General features: G+C 42.6%; 2 protein-coding genes across 3 annotated transcripts; both read right to left on the bottom strand.

Annotated features, from left to right (window-relative positions):
• Positions 1 to 2,986: 2,986 nt before the first annotated feature.
• Positions 2,987 to 7,487, bottom strand: gemin8 (gem (nuclear organelle) associated protein 8). Of its 2 annotated transcripts, none has more exons than XM_048268678.1 (4): positions 7,358 to 7,487; positions 6,943 to 6,986; positions 6,217 to 6,580; positions 2,987 to 3,394 (listed from the first exon to the last, which is right to left on the bottom strand). In XM_048268678.1, the coding sequence occupies exons 1-4, from the start codon at positions 7,470 to 7,472 to the stop codon at positions 3,132 to 3,134; spliced, it is 786 nt and encodes a 261-aa protein (XP_048124635.1). In that variant the 5' UTR covers positions 7,473 to 7,487; the 3' UTR covers positions 2,987 to 3,131. The 2 variants fall into 2 exon arrangements, with proteins under 2 accessions (XP_048124635.1, XP_048124636.1); XM_048268679.1 differs by having other exon boundaries at positions 7,263 to 7,469.
• A 2,341-nt stretch (positions 7,488 to 9,828) lies between these two features.
• LOC125310889 (ribose-phosphate pyrophosphokinase 2) lies at positions 9,829 to 20,487 on the bottom strand. The gene is made up of 7 exons (XM_048268674.1): positions 20,200 to 20,487; positions 17,501 to 17,684; positions 14,517 to 14,615; positions 13,765 to 13,889; positions 13,117 to 13,290; positions 10,945 to 11,104; positions 9,829 to 10,501 (listed from the first exon to the last, which is right to left on the bottom strand). The coding sequence occupies exons 1-7, from the start codon at positions 20,319 to 20,321 to the stop codon at positions 10,409 to 10,411; spliced, it is 957 nt and encodes a 318-aa protein (XP_048124631.1). The 5' UTR covers positions 20,322 to 20,487; the 3' UTR covers positions 9,829 to 10,408.
• Positions 20,488 to 20,614: the final 127 nt, after the last annotated feature.

Here is a 20,614-nt window from a genome sequence, read left to right as displayed (position 1 = left end):
TTACTGAAGAGGAGACTTTCCAAGAACTCTCAAGTGTTTTGGGGGATTGGGTAGCCTATGTCACTGGAATCGGCATGAGAAAGGGTGTGAATGAATTGCCGGATATTCCAGAACCCTGTGCCATAGCAACTAGAACCCCAGCAGTCTGGGAACCCTATTCAATATAACATTTGAAGGAAGGCCAAGCAGCCAACCCAAGTGGCACACACACACACACACACACACTCTCTCTTCTCTGAGCAGTGTGTGTAGAATAACAAGTAAACTCGGTAATTGGTGCAGGACTGCTTGACATTCAGAAAGGGCCTACGCATTATTTTGCCAGAAGTTGGAAAAGGAGGCCCGGGGTAACCATGGCACCATGTGTAAAGCTGGGTTTGTGTTGAATACATGTAAAATTGTCAGACTGACACAGTGAAGCATACCTTATGTGAACAATGGCATTGGAAACTGTCAGCACCAATATAATAAAACATGCTGTTTACCATCTTACCATCCAAATCCAAAACCATCCTAAATGTATCTATCTATCTAATGTGTCCAAGTCTCTCGAGGTCACAAAGCTTGCCCTGGCCTAAACCTTGAGTCAGTTCTTCTTAGATGAATTCTTTGCTCCTCATTCCTCTACATTTCCATGGTGAGTGATGGCACTTGACTAATTTGATTAATTTAGCTACTCCGTTGAGAGGGCTTAGCGTGTGCAGACCAAAACCTGAAATTACTCCGTGTGCTTTGCAGTGTAGGTCTACACAACTGAAAGTTACTGTTTTTAAAGCATTTTATTAGCTGAAACTATCCATCCACATTCTCAAGTATCCATCCACATTAACCATTCACAAGTGTTCCAATTTTACAAAGCACAGAAGTCTTCCCCTAAAATGTTAATCCATCGCACCATTACTTATCCATAGAGGATAGCTTATCTAAAATAAATCAAATTTACATGCGAACAATAATTCCCTTTCAATTTTATTTTACATTTTTATGGGTTGTAGCAATCAAACACTACAGTCCAAGGTCTAAATTCAGACAAAGACAATATAGGCCACTACCCACCTGTGGAGAGAAGTGATGTGATCTGACATTGTCTCATGAGGAAGCTTCTCCAACACACATATTGCACACTGCCCTCTCCCCACATACACAGCACACTATCCCATCTCCCCTGTCATCCCCCAACACACACACCAAGACCCCTGGCAGTTGGGTTAGCCCCTTGAGCCGTGGATCTGCCCAAGGTTTCTTCCTTGGTAAGGGAGTTTTTCCTTGCCCCTGTTGCTCTTGGGTGCTCCTTGTTGGTGCCCCACCTTTCTAATGCAGCCCTTGCCACTTAATCTACTAAACCACTTTTACCCCCCCCATAAATGCACAAATAGGCTGACACCAGACATAATTTCACTGCATTTCTTACTTCCAGTAACTATATGCATGTGACAATAAACTTCCTTGTATCCTTGTACATGACTGTGGAACTGTCCAGGTTGAATGACAATACTGTGGATATATGTGGATACAATATCATGAGCAAGCTGAAATACTTTTCTAAGGGAATCGAAAAGCACGAGCAGCACTAATGGAATGTGACTTTTGGCTATCCTGTCTTAAGCAGGGCCATCAATCCATTCTTCTGTCTGTCAGTTCAGACAGGCCCATCAGTTCTCAAAGCAAGAAGAACTTTTATTTCAGAGAAATGCTTCCAGAATTTCAAGCATTTCGTACAAAAACACTCTGTACAATAAAAGGAAGTCAGGAAAACTGTTCTACCAGTGCCCAGAGGACTCAAGTGCCTTAAATTCAAAAAAGGAACAGACAAAACGCATTAGTGAGTATATGCGTGTGTGTGTGTGTGTGTGCGCAAGTGTGTGCATGGGTATGTGTGTGTGGGCAGTGACCTAGTTTGGCGAAGATGATGAAGGGGAGGAGAGTGCCACGGCAACCATGCTCTGCTTCAGCACCACTCAAGAGCTTCACAAAAAAAGTCCCTAAAAACACACACACTCTGGCTTCAGGAACCAGCATATCGCCATCTTATTTTGGGCTGTAATGAATTTCCCCTGAAAGCACCCTCTTAAGACTGACATCTCAGACTGAGCAAACAGGTCGCTTTCACAAAGGTATGTGCTTGACATTTAATCCCAACCCATCCCAACCACCGTGGACATGGCTACACTTTCAAGGCTACTTTGCATGTGGGTGCGGACTTGAGGACAAAAAAAATAAAAAAAAATAAAAATAAAAGGACGCCCCCACACACATATGCACACACAGCCTGGTCCGTATGCTCGGATGCTGCCTCGAGCATGAAGTCATCCACACATGGCTGAGCAAGATTAATGAAAATGCAATGTTTCCCTCTCCTTCACGACCACTTCCTCTGCACCCTCAGTTCATTAACAGGCCATCGGAAACGGATCAGGTCACGTTAGTGGAGTTAGGCGAAGGAGATTTGGGGGAAAAGGGTCCAAAGATGGCGTCAACTCTGGTCTGAGGGGGTCTGAACAGATGGGACTCGAAAAAACCCTGATGTGTCTACAGGGTGCAAAGAAAATTCCCATGAGGATTACGGCACGTTCCTATGGCAACAGAGAGACTGATATTCTGTGATCAGAGAAAGTAGCCATTCGGAGAACGAAGAGTGTACTACTTATAAAAATACACACACTTGGTTTGGCTCAAAGGATTTGAAGATATAGACTGACGTTTGTGTACAATCTTAGCAAGACATCATCTAACTTATAAACATGGTTTAACAAGCCCATCTGATGAGACTGCTAACAAATACAGAGGGAACTTGTGCTCAATCTGAGAGGGATATCTCACCCTGAGGAGGAACGGCAGCGACCCTACAGAGCCCCCTGTTGGTGATGGTTTCCTGTGAGTTGCTGTTCCAAGGCACAGAAAAAGCCGAGCGCTGAGAGCAGTAGTATAATTTAACACACAGATACTAGAATATCACCAAGATAACATAGAAGAGAATTACACCTTGTTTAACCATATCATCACCATATTCTAGTAGCTGGTGCCAGCCATCACCTTTATTTTGTCACCCAAAGACATGAAAAACAAACAAGGTCAATACACATATAAAAAATATCAGTTCAGTGAGTCTGGGCTTGACTAGAACAGAGGCCTCACAGTTTCAGCGGAATCACGGGCCAGTATTTAGGCTGCAGGCGGTCGCAGTTGCGATCAAAGTTGAGCTGCATGGCCGTCTCCATGGCCTGGATGCGTGCTGCGTTCTCCCCGTATAGTCTCTTCATCTCCGCACTCCTCCTCTCCCCTGGACGCTCCAGGGGGGCCGAGACGGAGCAGCCATCTGTTGCCGATCTACGCAGGTCTTGATCGGCGAAAACGTAGGCCTCGTGCCGAACTGCCTCCTCCTCCTGCTGTCGCTCTACGGGGGGTGTGCAGAAGATAGGAGAAGAGAGGAAAGGAGAAGAGAAGAGAAGAGAGGAAAGGAGAGGAGAAGAGAAGAGAAGAGAGGAAAGGAGAAGAGAAGAGAGGAAAGGAGAGGAGAAGAGAGGAAAGGAGAAGAGAAGAGAGGAAAGGAGAGGAGAAGAGAGGAAAGGAGAAGAGAAGAGAGGAAAGGAGAAGAGAAGAGAGGAAAGGAGAGGAGAAGAGAGGAAAGGAGAGGAGAAGAGAGGAAAGGAGAGGAGAAGAGAAGAGAAGAGAGGAAAGGAGAGGAGAAGAGAGGAAAGGAGAGGAGAAGAGAGGAAAGGAGAAAAGAAGAGAGGAAAGGAGAGGAGAAGAGAAGAGAAGAGAGGAAAGGAGAGGAGAAGAGAGGAAAGGAGAGGAGAAGAGAGGAAAGGAGAGAAGAGAGGAAAGGAGAAGAGAAGAGAGGAAATGAGAGGAGAAGAGAAGAGAAGAGAAGAGAGGAAAGGAGAGGAGAGGAGAAGAGAAGAGAGGAAAGGAGAGGAGAAGAGAGGAGAGGAGAAGAGAGGAAAGGAGAGGAGAAGAGAGGAAAGGAGAGGAGAAGAGAAGAGAAGAGAGGAAAGGGAGGAGAAGAGAGGAAAGGAGAGGAGAAGAGAGGAAAGGAGAAGAGAAGAGAGGAAAGGAGAGGAGAAGAGAGGAAAGGAGAGGAGAAGAGAGAGGAAAGGAGAGGAGAAGAGAGGAAAGGAGAGGAGAAGAGAGGAAAGGAGAGAAGAGAGGAAAGGAGAAGAGAAGAGAGGAAAGGAGAGGAGAAGAGAAGAGAAGAGAAGAGAGGAAAGGAGAGGAGAGGAGAAGAGAAGAGAGGAAAGGAGAGGAGAAGAGAGGAGAGGAGAAGAGAAGAGAAGAGAGGAGAAGAGAGGAAAGGAGAGGAGAAGAGAGGAAAGGAGAAGAGAAGAGAAGAGAAGAGAAGAGAAGAGAGGAAAGGAGAGGAGAAGAGAAGAGAAGAGAGGAAAGGAGAGGAGAAGAGAAGAGAAGAGAAGAGAAGAGAGGAAAGGAGAGGAGAAGAGAGGAGAGGAGAAGAGAAGAGAGGAGAAGAGAGGAGAAGAGAGGAAAGGAGAGGAGAAGAGAAGAGAGGAAAGGAGAGGAGAAGAGAGGAAAGGAGAAGAGAAGAGAAGAGAAGAGAGGAAAGGAGAGGAGAAGAGAGGAAAGGAGAGGAGAAGAGAGGAGAGGAAAGGAGAAGAGAGGAGAAGAGAGGAAAGGAGAAGAGAGGAGAAGAGAGGAGAGGAAAGGAGAAGAGAGGAGAAGAGAGGAAAGGAGAAGAGAGGAGAAGAGAGGAGAGGAAAGGAGAGGAGAGGAGAAGAGAGGAAAGAGAGGAGAAGAGAAGAGAAGAGAGGAAAGGAGAGAAGAGAGGAAAGGAGAGGAGAAGAGAGGAAAGGAGAGAAGAGAGGAAAGGAGAGGTGAAGAGAGGAAAGGAGAGGAGAAGAGAGGAGAAGAGAGGAAAGGAGAGGAGACAACAAAAGGCATTAAGACAAGAGAGGCAGAAACAAAGATTGTGAGTTAAAGGATAACGGAGGAGAAGGAACAAAAAGGAAACAACCATTTACAGTTAAGTGTCATTATGGTAGGATATGTTTTCACACTTGGGCAGAGCCCAAACACTACACTTTAAATTTTATTTCACACTGTTTGTAAGTGAATAGCAGTTTCCCACAAAATTGGTGTCATCAGGAAACAATGACAAAAGCTAATAGTGTAGCGAGTTCAAGTCAGTTCACAGTTTTACACATCAAGCCAAAAAAGAGAAGACCCTTTGGACAAGAGCGGCACAGTTTACCATCAATTATTATCAATCACAATAACAAAGGTCAACAAATGTCATCTGACAAAAAGCCCTCTTTGTTAAGTTGAACCATCGCTATTGTTGGCTTTGGGTCATCAGAGTGCACTGGTTCTGGGCCATACTGGAGCGCAGCATGTGCTGGGTCACTGGGTTCCCTGGGACATGATGTCCGGTACTGTGTGTCAGACAGGGCATTTAATGGGCAGAGTAATGAGGCTGGCACAACTCAGGCTGCTGCTCTTGAGCTTGGCAAGTTGGAGGGAGCAGCATAAAAGAGCTAGTTTGTGCAAGGGTAGCCTAGTCTTGCCTAGGATTAATATGCTGAGTGGGGAATACCAGATACTGGTTTAATAAGGATAAAGGTTAGTAATGGAGTATTATAAAACATATCCGCATTGATATAAGCATTGAACATCAATGCTTCTCACATTTGGCCTTGGGAAGATGACATTTGAACTGATTTGGGGGGGGGGGGGTGAATAAAACTGAGCGTGCTTTGAGAATTGGTCTAATTCAAGACTCTTTTCCTCAGTGGTTCCATTTGCTGGAATGAGTTGCCCAGTGCTCTCTGTTCTTGTGATAGTTTTGGGTCGTTTAAGAGGGGTCTAAAGACATTCCTGTTCAACATACACCTAGTTCTTTAAGCGCTTCTTAAGCGTTATGGTTTGTATAATATTGTTTTATTTCCATTAGGCTGTTGATTAATTTGACATTATTGTTTATTATTGATATTCTCCTTAATGTAGTCTTACCATGTCATTGTTTTTATATTGTTATTGTTTATTATTGCTTTTTTCCCACATTTTCATTGCTTATTGTATTAGGCTATTGATTGAATTGACATTGTTGTTTATTATTGCTATTCCCCTTATTATAGTTTGACCAACATTCTAATCTGTTCCCTGTTAAATTTTAAATATTATGTTGTTTTTGTATTTGTGTGTCGCTTTGGACAAAGGCGTCTGTCAAATCCCATAACCATAACCCAACTAAACACAAATACTTACTCAGCTCTTCCCTATGGCGTTCAGTATGAGCGAAGTACTCCCGGAGCTCCTCGGAGATGTCCATATTGGTGACATCACACTCAATCTCACTCTCTGAGTTCTCTGAAGAGTCCTCTTCCTTCTCACTGCCAGACCAATCCCTCTCCTCGTACCTTGAGTGCCCGGAACCCCTCATGTGCCGGCCTGAGTGGGTGGGAATATTTCTATTGCGGGTAGGAAGAGCCATAGGACCATAAGCAGCTTCAATAGCTTTCCTATATGCTCGCCGGTGTTTCTGGTACCAGTTCATTGCATGGTCGTAGTGCTGCCAATAGCGTGCATACAGGGGATGATCATACCAGCTGCCTGGGTATCCAGAGCTGGCCTAAAGCGGACAATACCACAATCATAAGCAGACATCGGTCACAAAAATAGTTAACACCAAATTATCAACAGACATCAACCACATATATCTGTGGATCATTTTTCTATTATGTGTGCTAACATTATGAGATGTTCCAGCATTATACTGCTGCAAAGGTATAGATTCTAATATGGAATTGATGTTAACAAAGGTTTCATCCTATTTTTTACAGTCTATGGTTTCATCTCAGGACAGCAGGTTACCAAAGAAGTTTACCACATGTTCAGATTGTATCATTATCATCTGGTAATGTTTAAAGTGAATGCACAAAGTGTTGTGCTGACAACCTCTCGTTAGAGCGGTTAAATCATAAGAAAACGTACCATTTTGGGAATACCTATCAACGTTAAGATCCAACTGTAAAGTCCTGGTGAAGAGATAACATGTTAATTGGTTAATCACAGGACACAAAAACATCCTACAATGTTACACAGGACAATGTTCGGATGCAACATTGTATCCGAACATTACAAGTTTGACACACTTGAGGCGAACTTTCAGAGTGTGCCTAGTTAAGCAGCCAGCCAGCTAGGGCTTTCATTATCGTGGTAACGTTAGCTAGGTAGCTAGCATGTTAGCTATCAGACAAATTATTCCAGCCGAGGCGAGAGTATCAGAGCTTAAAAAGATATACTCTTGCTACCTGCGTATTCCGTACTACTTAGTCATCACCCATTCATCTCCAGGTTCAACAAAACAGACTGCAGGAAAACAAACTGCCAGAAACGAGGTGCAGACCATCACAAGAAGCCACCATAGAGGAAGGATTGCAGGCAAGGTTCATTTCACTTTGGTCAGGAATGAGTGACCTCTGGTGGTGTTTTCGAAGCATGGCAGCGTCTGACGAAGACATGTATGAGGTTGTAACCTGGGGTGCTCCCAGTAACATAAATGGGCATACATCTTGATTTTATGCCTTTCATTTTGGCGTGAAATGACCACACTCATTATTACCAGACATTTGGTGTCAGCTAACCATAACACCATGACCACTTTATTTATACTACTTCATATTATTATTATACAGAATATTTACCTAATCAGTTCTGTTGGATTGTTTCACTCACTTCAAAAAATTGTGTGTATAAGAACTTGATAGCCATGACAAGTGATGTGGTGTTTTATTAAGGAAACAATATCTAAAACATAGGACAATCTGCAAATTAACTACCCTCATTAGATGAAACACTGTTCAGCTTCATGCATTTTGTTGCTTGCTGTTAACATAGTAACAGCAATAACTCTCCACTGGGGACCCATGCATATTTGCTAAATTAATTTAAAACCACCCATATCTTGTAAGTCACCGACAGCACTTTATTTCATTGTCAGATAAAGAACACTAACCGCATAAAAATATGGTAACTGTATTTCTGCTAGTGATGGGCAAATGAAGCTTTGGTGAACCACTGAACTAGGGGCGTGTCTAGATTTCTAGGCTACCACTGAACCACAGCAGTGTGAACCTAGCGACACTAGCTGAAAAGCAAAAAGATGGCCGCGACATACATTTTTCAACATAAAAGTCCTTAGCAAACCAATATTTTTGGTTACATATACTGGTTTGGGTAAGGACTTTTATGTTGAAAAAAATCTACATGTGGCAGCCATATTGGATTTTTTCATTAGTATTGCTAGCTTCACACTGCTGTGGTTTAGTGGTTCACCAAAGCTTCAATTGCCCATCACTAATTTCTGCATGCTCTCCCCACAGCTGTTGAGCCCAATACACAAAAATAATCTTTACAAGAGGATAATGATCTAATGAACTGCCTGTTACAACAGCCTCTCTGTGACTCTCGTTGGACTTCAGTTGATGTCCGAGTGTTCAACACTAGTGGACAAGAGTCTAAAAAGACTCAAACATTTGGAATGGTCATTACAGATTGACAGAGATAAAGCAATACAACCCCTGTATTAGGGTCAGGGGTAGAGGTCATTTTAAAGAGGTGAACTCTATATACTGGTCCAAAAGGTGTCAAGGTGTGTGTGTGTGTGCCATTCCCCAAGGGAACAAAGTTTGCTGCTGCAGTGTGAACTAAAGGAAAAGTTTCAGGGTTAACTGCTCAAGAGGCCGTTTTACTTTGAGCAACTAGGAGCCGGTTTCCTGTAAATTAATTAAGTCTAGTCCTAGACTACAACCTTTTTGTCAATGGAAAAACTTAAATATTCGACTGAAGTTCTCTTCCAGTCCAGCACTAGGGCTTAGTCAGAGACCAGCCCTAGGAGTGTAAATATGGATGATCCAATTAGACCTCCACAAAAGAGCTCAAAGTGAGAGTTGGGGTTTTCAGGATCGATTCAAGGGCAAAGCGAACATGCAATCATAACAGAGCGGATTTAGTAAACCTAGGAGGTGTCATTTTGGTTTGAGGTTTTTGCTAGTCAACACTTGACTATTCATAACAGTCAAAGGTCTTGTGCACTTCCTTTGAAAGACAGTGATACCCAGCCTTCCCCTAGAATTGTACATCTGGGGGTTTTTAATAAAGGTCAAGATTAACGTCCATGGTATACTACTGATCAGCATAATTTCTGTCGCATTACATATTCAACGGTGGTACAAGGGTACACCCTCAGGACACAAAGGCATAGTTGGCTGACTTGTACCTATTTGGTAAATCTATAAATCCCAATGAATGAGCAGTAAGGCTAGATAGAGTCATGTGCAGCACAGCAGGATGGGGGAAGACAAGGCCGACTGGGCATCAGAGTCAACAAAAGTGCCTTTACATGGCGCCAGAAACAGGCTGGGGGGTGGGGTGACTATACATTTGTGTTAAGGTGCAACAATGAAATGATCACATGGGGTGATTTCAAAGAACGAGGTCAGGTATGTTACCAGTGTCAGTATGTGCATGGGAATGAGTTACAGGTCAACTGATTTTTAAGCCGGACACATTTCTCATCTATTGACAAGGGTGCCCAAAACAAACAATACATATGGCAGGAATAAAAAAAAAACAAAAAAAAAAAAACATGGGTATTTAAACTCTATGTCAATCAGTACATTACAGAATTCCATCAGGAAATCAAGACTATGGCTACAATGGATCATAGCACAAAAGGAGTTAATGTGTTAACACTGTTCTGATTGCTACAACCAGCTATAACATCATAATTGAAGAGTGAGTTTGAAACCAATGACCTTGCATAAGCCACAACCATAAGACACTGGAAGTGCGGATGGAAAAAAGTCAACTACTGGCTTAAAGCATGGGACACATGGCCTTTCCCAGTGTCTGAGGGAATTTATTCCAGATCGTGAAGAGGTCCACAGATTAACTGGAATACCTCACTAGTGTACCCATTAAGACTTACAAGAAAGGAACAAGAGGTGCAACACAGGGGACCATCACAGTCAACATCACATCATCAGGAGGCGCAGTTAATAAACTACAACTGTGCAGACAACGGATGACAAGAGCTTCATTTGTAGTTTTTAAAAAATGCAAATGAGGCAAAAGAAACAAAACAAAGAAATGGTTAGGCAACAAGATCTTTGGTAAAGGCAACTACAAGATCTCTGGGCCAGTGAAAAAAACCATAATGTATACATAAATTAAACAAAAAAGAAAAACACAGATTGTCCAGGTGGTGCTCTGCATTGTGGGGGGAATGACAAAAGGAATGTAGAAATGACTTGCAACCACTTGCTGGTGGCCTCACAAGGGCATGGTTGTGTGTGTGTGTGTGTGTGTGTGTGTGTGTGTGTGTGTGGCAGGAGCAGAGCATTGACTGGCTGGCGGGGACGAGAGGTGCAAAAAGCCTTGCCCGGGAGTGAGCACTTCACAGGGGCACATGACTGAAGAGATAGGATACTGACTCCCCATTGTGGGTCCGCCGGATGGCCTCAGCCAGGATCATAGAGATGTCGATGACCTGCAGTAGGATGGAGCAGACATCACACCCGTCCTATTAGTGCCTGGGTCACATGAATCTGCATGTATGCAACTAATTGAGTAATGCCGGTCGTGAGTCTACAGGGCTAACCAGCACTAAGGAGTCTATTTCTCTGGGCTGACCTCTGTTTGATTCAAGTTTGTGTCAAGTTCAGGTCACTTTCACAATAAATATAGCTTGTTTGCTTTCAACACGGTCTTAATACTTGTGTGGTCATACCAGTCTGAGTCTGTGTGTGTGTGTGTGTGTCAGATCTAAGCAGTATGCAATCATGCCTGTGTGTGTGTGTCAGATCTCAGCAGTATGCAATCATGCCTGTGTGTGTGTGTCAGATCTCAGCAGTATGCAATCATGCCTGTGTGTGTGTGTGTGTCAGATCTCAGCAGTATGCAATCATGCCTGTGTGTGTGTGTATTCAGTACCTGTATTTTCGGACATTGCTTCATCTTCTCTTCCTGGGGGATGGTGTTGGTGACCACTACAGCCTCAAAGGGAGCGTTGTTGATGCGCGAGATGGCAGGACCAGAGAAGATTCCATGCGTGAGGATGGCATACACCTTTATTGCTCCAGCGGAGATCAACCTTTGCAACACACAACATAATAAAACACACGCCGAGTCCTAATAACAACAGTGAGTCATTCACTTACTACATTTCACAATGAATATGTTTTGGGAATAGCAAGAACAGAAAAAAAATCACTGACATTGAGAGGTTAGTAAGATTTGAGAAAAGGCCAGAGTTGCTCCTTTGGTGTTAAGGCCATGTACAACAAGCATAACCATATCTCTCAGAACTAGGGGTGGGCATTTTAGTGATACAATATCAATACAGCTAAAATACCAGTTCTTATTGTTACTCTTATCGATACTTCTCTACATAAAAATAAAAGCAGGACACTTGTAACTTCACATAAATACCGATAGCAGCACCGTTGGTCCAGAAGCTAACCGATATTTATGTACTAACCAGTCCCAAACCTTTAACACCTTAGCACTGGTCCCATCCCCAATACCCATCCCAAAACAACACACACTGACCACACTGTAGGTCAGTGGTCCCCAAACTACGGCCCGCCAACTCATTTTGGGTGGCCCCCCAAAACATGTCCGTGGTATATAGCATCTGGCCCGCATAGAAGTACGACATCGTCAAACTAGAACCTCCGTAATTTCTCCATTCATTCTCTATGGCAAGTCTTAACAGTACACATGTAATACTCCTTTTGCCCACTGGTGGTTGTTTTGGCGCCGTTTCGCGTTCGCCATCGAAAACGGAATGAAATATGTAGGCCTACCTGCAAACAATGTAAGAGGCCTATGCTGACTGCATCAGTGCTCAAAGTATTCTAAACGTTTATCAATTATTTGTTAATAACTAACTAACTTCTATTCAAGTCATATTTCTGGGACTTTCTGGGATAATTATTTCTATTTTTTATTCACACGTTCAAATGTACAGAGTTCAAAGTTCTCATCAGGTAAGTGAAAGTTAGAATGGTGGTCATTTCAGAGGTGTTTGCCAGCCCTTCATAAAACTGTCATAGTTTGATAACTTTAAATTATTTGTAGGATATTGCTTGTTCACAACTTGAGCCATGTATGCAAAGAAACAGAGTCTTTTTATTAGTATTATTTCATTTGAGCTACATTTTACACTGATATGGCATGGTGGCAACATAAACACAGCTAGCAATGGTATTAAATTGCAGTAGCCTATGATTAAATGTAATGGAATATTCAACTAAGGCAGACTGCTGTTGTTCACAGCACTAAGCTATTTATGGTTGATATACTCCGAGTCTCTGGCCCTCTCTTACAGCCAGGCATAGTGAGCTGGCCCTCGGAAGAAAAAGTTTGGGGGCCACTGCTGTAGGTAATAACAATGTAGTGAGTGATCCCTACAGTGCCACATTTCCCATAACAAGACTGCCTTGGGAGGAAAAAATAAGCTCAGACTGTCCTTTCTGGGAAGTGACATTCATCACAAAGGGCCATCTATACACAGGACAATGCCAAAGCCACTCTTAGGGAGAATGTTTACAAAACCGTGCTATACCTGCTAGGACTAGCGAGCTGTGTAAACAGCCTGCAAAGGATCAGCTCACAGCTCCACTCCCCCTCTTAATTGACCTGCCTGTCCACTCCCCAGCTCCACTCCCGTTGTCCCTAAATGACCTGCTCTGGCGTGTGGAGATCTTCTACATGCTCACACTGGAACAAACTAACCCACAAATGGAGACTACTGGGATTTCCACAATTGGAAGTCAAAAGCTCAAACTTAGAGACATGGTGACCTTTAGGAAACCTTTAGGAAACCTTTAGGAAAGCCACCTGTTCAACTTGAGCTCTAAGAATATAAATGGCCTGGAGAATATGGATACACCTAAATATGCTACCATAAACGGTAATCATTTGAACTGTATTAAAGTCTTATTTTGACAGATATAAAGACCTTTAAGAACATCATAGGTGGCATTTTACAGGTGCTTGGTATCTATCCATAATTCTCGGTGTGAAAAGCCCCTGAATAGTGCACTCTGCAGTGGACGCACGGGTAATTGTGTTTGGGTTATAGTCGGGTATAACGCTCACTTGTCGGCTGCATGGCAGATCGTTCCGCAGGTGTCTGCCATGTCGTCCACCAAGATGGCCACACGGTCCTTCACATCTCCCACCAAGACCATGCGGTCCACCTCGTTTGCCTTTTTGCGCTCTTTGTGGATGAGTGCAAACTCAACATTCAACCGGTCGGCAATGGAGGTCACCCTTGAGATGGGAGAAAAGAGAATCAGTGACATCAAGACAGGAAAGAGAAATAGTGCAATTCAAACCACATAGGTGGTAGAAAGAGGAGAAAAACACAGCCTCTCTAAAAAGAAGAAAGATTTGCTCATGTCACAAGCAGAACACTTGTGACGCAAATTAAGTCTCAAAAGTATGTCATTTGATACAATGAGCGCCGGAGAGGGATTTAACAATAGAGCCATTGAGGGGCTAAATCTGTATGCCTGCGACACATTTCACCACATTTCACTCGGGCTCAAGGTGCCCTCTTATCTGTGGCCACTTTGCTACATTATTACCCGAGTATACAAAAGAGTTTCAACTGACCGTCTTCGACCTTGAGAAAATAACAGCCTTGTGTGAACTGTGAACTACGTTTTTGTGAAATCCATTCAATTTTATTGAAAAGGGATCCGGCCCAGACAAATGTCTACAGACGTGCTTCTAGAGACCTACCTCTTTGCTCCCCCTGCGTCAGGTGACACAATGATACAGTTCTTCCATTCTGGAATATTCTCACGGATCCACTGGAGCACTGCAGGTTCAGCATAGAGGTTGTCCACCGCAATATCAAAGAAACCCTAAGAAGAGACAAGAAACTTTACAAAGGGTTTTATTTCAAGATTTAGCAACAGGTTCTACTGTACATTCTGATTTAGTTAAGTAAAATTCTGCAGTTAAAACTATTTGGGGGAATCAATACCATAATGACCCAAAACTCAAAAATCTTATTCAGAACACAGTGAATTTGTCTCAAGAGACTGCAACACTTGGTTTTAAAATGTGTGTTGGCCTATCAGATCACAAGTGGACAGCACTAAATATAAGTGTAAATGACCATCAAGGCACCTTTTTAATCCAAATCACTCAAATCATTTTCCTTGATGGCTTGGGACACATTTCACCACGTCTTTTGTAGTGTTAATGTTAATGCCTACTGGCAATGACACTTCTGGTGAAAGTGACGAAGGCAGTGACAAATCTGAACATAAGTGGGCAGCAATGTCCCAGCTGTAAAGCTCGGAGACTTGTGATAAGACAGGTAAATAGCATTGTGTCTCTGTCTCAAATGTACTCTACTGTATGTTATTTAATCACCCAGGAAGCATTTTAAAACCAAATGTAAACAGAGTTTGGGTGCTTAACGTGTCGTCATGGAGGTTACATGAAAGCACCACCTTCTGACCATTCAGCATCCAAACACTGACCTGTATCTGTGAGGCGTGAAGGTCCATGGTGATAATGTGATCCGCTCCAGCCACCGACAGCATGTTGGCCACCAGCTTAGCCGAGATAGGAGCCCGACTCTAAGAAAGGACACAATAGATGGGGGGGTTATTTTTTAGAAATAATGCATTAGATCATTCTTGCCTTCATAACATAATGCCGACAACACATTGCTATATAAAAAAACAGTTATAATAGTTTACCCTGTGAGGTAATAAAAGGGCAATCATTTAGGATCCTTTCTTGAAAGCCTAGGATTCCGAATCTGACATTCAACATTTCACATAAGGATATGCACAGTCAGTCATGCAAACTGGTCAGGGGTGAAAAAGGTGAGAAGGGCGCGCGAAGAGGGGAAATGGCCGTTTGCCGTTTCATAGCGAAACAAGCGCAAATGACATTATAGCCAATAGTGCAAGGCTTCCACGGAGTATGAAATGGCCCAAATTAGAATAAGGATAAGTTTGAATATTTGAATACCAAACCAGGTAATAAATAAACTTGCTTGAGACACACACTATTTCAGACTAACATTATTATATAAAATAGGGTAGACTAGACTAATTTGTAAAATCAATTTGAAATGTTTTAACTTCCTATGGAGCGGGCCTTTTTTGTCTTATTTCCCCTGGAATTGCACTATGCCTACTTCAGAGGACACTGATCCCACCTCTTTTGGCCTACCATCCAATGCTTGATCTCTTTAGAAAGCTCAGACCCTGTAGTTTCATAGGAAAGAATGGCTGTATAAAGTACTGGCACAGAGCTACAGAGGCTAGAATATTGCTTTTTCTGTCTGCCGGATAACAAGCACCTCTGAACTGAACCCATTTCAGCCCTCTAGGTCACTTTATGACTTAGAAACACATCTGAGCCCTAGCACCAGATCTTGTGAAGCTGTGTGCAAATGATCAATATAGACCATAATTTGCCAAGGTATGCTCATGCGTTTTGTAAAATGCCCTATGGAAACTCCCCATAGGACTTTTGGTAACCCAAAATGCATACTGACAATAAAAGCCTTACTGTGTGGTTTCTTGTAGACTATTTGGATTGTATTTCAGAGGTTCTTATATAGAATGACTACACGAAATATGGAATAATTACACAAAAGTCTATTTTTGCATTTTCTTTGTTGGTTCAATGGGTGTGGGGGTGATGGACTATACATCTGCACAACTAATATTGGATAAAACAATGGATAGAAGGTAGGGTAGCACCAAAGGAGGAGGGGGAGGAGGGCCTTTTTGATACAATTTAATTGAGACATAGTAAGATTAATCTGACAATGTAAAGCACTATACAGATTGTACATTAAAAAGGTTGTCATGTATGAATTTCCAAGTGTCCAAGCTTTCAAATAGTGTATAACATTACTTTGCTACACAGCAATATGGTGCATACAATTGAATAATGTTGGGGGAGGTGGGAGAGGAGTTAGGTGTGTCGTGGAGGGCACACCGTTTCAAAACAGGTGTTTGTACAATATAAAAATCAGCAACGCCCCAAAACAAAAAAAAAAAAAAAAAAAAAAAATTCTCATCGGATCTGCACAAACCACGGAAGTCACTCATTCTGGATTGAAAAAGGCGAATTTCGCCAAAATGTGAGGAGTTTGCATGCCTGCACAGTATATACATGGGGTTTTTATTTCCTACCTTTATTTTCATATAGGTAGAAATATATTGAAATGCAGAATACATGTGGACACATATAAGTGCATCACTGTGGAACACACACAAACTTGTAGAACATATAGCGGTGCTCTGAGAAACTGTTTAACTCATGAAACCTTGTTTACTGTAAACCTTGACCTGTGCCTGATGATGAAATACCTCGGTTAGCCAACAGAGCTCCAAAAAGAATACCAAGGTTCTACCACAGGGCTTGTCCTCTGGTGACCTCAAAAACCCCTGCTTACATGTCTGCTTTAAAAACAACAAAACATCACGACTCACAGCGTTTATGTAAGCCACCATTTACATAATTAAATAAACAAGCATGAATGTTGTCTGCAGTCAAATGATTTCAGCGCAGCAGTGATGTGGGTCTCTAAAACCGTGCTCTGCACATTTTGTGATTATTTGAGTGTTTGAGTATCTGTCTATCCGTCCATTTATTGTGAAATCTGCACTCCTAACTGCGTTTGTGGGTTGAGTCCACTGTTCAACGTCTGCTACAGAGACGCAGCATGTAGAAGGGACCTTTTGAAACCTGATAAACCAGCATGTTATCCTGCACCTCCCAACTTGCCGTACACAGACTGACTAGATAGACAATTGAGATCAATGGGACGTGGGAGACTGTTTATTCTCCCCCCACAGATCACTGTGCTTAAGATTGATTTCATCTCCTTGCAAAACAAACACTGCTTTGTGCTTTGAGGAGGCCTTATAAAACTCACAGTTGCTCTACACACTTCTGTTCTCCAACTAGCCTCGGAACTGAAACACACTTTAAAAGGTATAAATTGTACACTGCTTCATACACTGCTAAATTGTCTATCACAACAAACATAAGCCAGTCAGCTGCGGTAAGCTACAATCAGCATTGTTAGTATACCTCTGCGGTCTCAATAATGACAACATCTCATTTCAGAGTTTGACGTTCATTTGACATTCAACATGGTCCTTTGAAGTTTTTAGCGAAGACATGCATTCCTTTAGGGCTACTGAACATTCTCTAACCATCGTGATTTCGATTGGTGTGGTTTTCAGCACAAAAACTCATTGTAATCTTTTCATGGAGAGCACTGCTCTATGCTGTTCTATGGTGCTTTCTGCCCCGTAGTTGCGCGCGCAAGTTTTCGTGACGTTGCATAGAAATCCATGTATAGATTATGCTTTCACACTAAAGCAGCAATGCATTCTACATGTCAGCACGGATGATGTCACTAAGGGTTTGACAACGGTAAGTACATTGTGATTTCAAGGTGTTTGTTTGGTGCATGAATGCGGTAGGCTACCTTGTCTTTCTTGTCCTGTCGAGCGTAGGGGAAGCAGGGGATGACCGCAGTGACACGTGACGAGGAGGCGATCTTGCACGCGTTGATCATGATGAGAAGTTCCATGAGGTTGTCGTTGATCTCCCCACAACCACTCTGCACGATGTACACATCCTCCCCGCGGACACTCTCGCCAATCTCCACACTGTCCAAAACAATGATTTGCACCAGAAAAGCACTTTACTGATTCTGAAACAGTCCACCTTTGCATATTCCACGTGGTGCTATATTCAGTTTCAACTGAACTCAGTTCCAATTTTAAAATAAGAATACAGAGGGCGGCTGAGTGTTCCAAACCCATTCCCTGCCCTTTAACATATTAGATAGATAGATAGATATACTTTATTGATCCCTTTATTGAGGGCTTACATCTGCCCTGCAAATAAGTAGTAAATCAGAAATGTGTACTCCTTTGGTCTATTAGCATGTCTAAGTGAGCATATTTAGGCAAGTAGCTGGCAAACTGCTAATATTACTGTATATATGGTATTAACATATGAACATTAAGAAATGTACAGTGAGGGTTCCCATTCCCTCATGGGAGTAAGCTTATGTAAATTGAGTCTCAGCTCAGACTCAAATTTGAGTCTCAGGTCATTCAAATCAATTGAACCACATGAAGGCATCTGAATTTCATTTGATTTAATGGATTCATTCATTTTTAAATGAATTATTTAAAATAATTAAATTGTGTTTAATTAATTTGTTATATCCAGATGTTAAACTAAAGATTAGGAAGCTACAAAACAGAGTTGATATCATCCTGAGAAAGCTAATTAAAGAATTAACAACAAAACAGAAACTGTGAGAACAGACAACAATCTCTATGGTTCAAGCAAATGCAGGGGGGGGAACACCTAAAAGAATCTCTGGTCTCGAGGGAAAAAGTAACGCTAACGTGAAACATTCCTCTCAGCAGATATTCCCCTCGTCATCTGGTAGTCATCAAGCTCATGTGACCTCTGGACAAGCCTCTAGACAATTCTGAGGGGCCCATGGCGCAAATGAATTAGGAGCATCTGGGCAAGCCGCACAGCCCATGTGAGGGACAGGCACGAGATGCACGAGACCTGGAGAGCCATCCGCCGCACGCACAATATTTGATCCGAGATCAGCTCTGGCACCGAGGTCACAATGCATAAAATGCACACAGAGCAGAAACTTCTGGTCCATAGCCATGGAGTTTGAGTGTGTGGACAGGGGTTTACTTTTGGCAAGAGGAAGAAGGGAAAGTGGCTTTGCAACGGAATTGTGAGATCACTGCAGTTAAGATTTGTATTTAGTAGCTGCAGACTACTGCAAGTCTGCCTGACTGGACCATCGTGCCTTCATACCCTTTGAGGGCTGGGACCATAGAAGGGGAACCAACAACTGTAAACAAATGCCTACTCAAGGTCATTTCCCAACATGAACACACCTGCCTGCATAACAGCAGAACAACTAAAGAGAATATGGCTGAAGTGTCAAGTGTGTAGCCTACTCATAACCTTTAGAATCTCAGTTTGTCCCATTAAAAGGTTAGTGGCAATTGCGTCACATTTACTGACGTGGAAAAAATTAAAATGTAGGTCAGTCACCTTCTCCGTTAATAAATAGGCCTACCTAGCATTTCAGATCATAGGACCTGTAGCACCGAATGCGTAATGTTAGGCCTGCGGTGCAATCATGTGACATCTATTATGAGCAAGTATTGATTTTAGTTATTAATAGCACAAGTACTAACCTGAACACACGGGGGAAACACGACACAAGGGACAGGCAATTAAAACCACGTTAACGATTAAAATACTGTAAAACTACATTTCTGATGGAGTCATACCTGAAAGTTACATCGGTCAAAAACGCGAACAACGTTAAGTTAAAGCCTGTAACATGACATGTCTATCATTTGCCAATTAAGGAGCAGCGAGTGAGCAACAATTACATAAATGAGAAAAAGTGCTCGTGCTGAGATTCCTCAGGTAAAAAGCCAAGCAAGATTGAAATCCAGCTGTTCTGGTAAAGGTAAGCGTCACACCAGTCTGACAGAATGGCTTAACGTTAATCATAGCATAACGTTACCCTCTGGAACATAATCGGGTTAACGTTACCTCAAAAACGTTATCGAGCTCAGTTTGATTGGTTAGGAGGTAACGTAAAGTTAAATAAAATGTACCTTAATCTTGCCCTGATATACTGAAACGTGTTAATTATGCTGGGTATAACGAATTAACAGCCATCATTACAAACATAAACAACTGATATTCTCCAACGATAGTTACGTTAGCTGGCTACACCATCTAGCCACAGAAGGATAACGCAGCTAGCGAACTTTGCTAGCTCCTTAATCATTCTCGTGAGCATCGCGTGTAAACACTGAAATGCGATGTGAACATCGAATGCAAATTGTATGATTATATAACGCTATATTATATGCCAGTTCAGTCACACACGCCAGTAAACTATCCAAAACAACTCGCATGCATGGGGTGCACATGTGTTGTAGGAGAAGAACCATACCCTATGCACGCTGCACACGTTAGCCATGAGTACCGTAGGAACGAGTTTGGCAAGCATAGTGCGCATATGCTCGATGCACGCAGACCAAGGGTTGAATAAAATTATAAAACATACTATCTAGATAGTTGTGGTTCGCAGTCTAGCACTGCGCAAAAACTCACCATGTTTCTTGGTTGCTGAATTTCTTTGTGGTTACTTTGCCCAGTTCCAAGCCAAGGCGGTCTGCCACTCGCTGTGACAGATCATGATGGGAGCTCCCGCTGAAAAGCACAATATTCGGCATCTCCAAAGTGCACAAAACTGTTTATGTGCTGGTGGAAAATGTGCTGATGGGGCTTGCAGACAGCAAAATGCTTCTCCGGTGAGTGGAGGTTGTTAAACTTATTGGCTAATGCTAGAGCTAAAGCATCCTAGCTGTGTCTGACAGACTACAAGTTAAAAGGAAGTGAGACAAATTCTGGTGCACGGGAAAACAGAATTGGGCGGAAGTGCTTGTATCTCATTGGACAAACCTTTCTTTTACTGAGGTGTGGGCCAAACACATTGTAGCACACTTGTGCCGTATTGACTGTTGCT

This window comes from Alosa alosa, chromosome 17, assembly GCF_017589495.1.
Source record: "Alosa alosa isolate M-15738 ecotype Scorff River chromosome 17, AALO_Geno_1.1, whole genome shotgun sequence".
Classification (NCBI taxonomy): Eukaryota; Metazoa; Chordata; class Actinopteri; order Clupeiformes; family Clupeidae; genus Alosa; species Alosa alosa.
Note: the sequence above shows the minus strand (reverse complement) of the source record. Positions and strands in the feature narration are given on the sequence as shown.

What these genes read in the sequence shown, in the direction of transcription:
- gemin8 (XM_048268678.1), bottom strand. Translation starts at nt 7,472, where the DNA reads ATGTCTTCGTCAGACGCTGCCATGCTTCGAAAACACCACCAGAGGTCA. An exon ending in TATGGTGGCTTCTTGTGATG is followed by an intron (nt 6,987 to 7,357) that starts GTCTGCACCTCG and finishes TCTCTTCACCAG; the next exon opens with GACTTTACAGTTGGATCTTA. An exon ending in ACGCCATAGGGAAGAGCTGA is followed by an intron (nt 3,395 to 6,216) that starts GTAAGTATTTGT and finishes CACCCCCCGTAG; the next exon opens with AGCGACAGCAGGAGGAGGAG.
- LOC125310889 (XM_048268674.1), bottom strand. Translation starts at nt 20,321, where the DNA reads ATGCCGAATATTGTGCTTTTCAGCGGGAGCTCCCATCATGATCTGTCA. An exon ending in TTCAGCAACCAAGAAACATG is followed by an intron (nt 17,685 to 20,199) that starts GTGAGTTTTTGC and finishes TGTTTTGGACAG; the next exon opens with TGTGGAGATTGGCGAGAGTG. An exon ending in TTCACGCCTCACAGATACAG is followed by an intron (nt 13,890 to 14,516) that starts GTCAGTGTTTGG and finishes GTCTCTTCTTAG; the next exon opens with GGTTTCTTTGATATTGCGGT.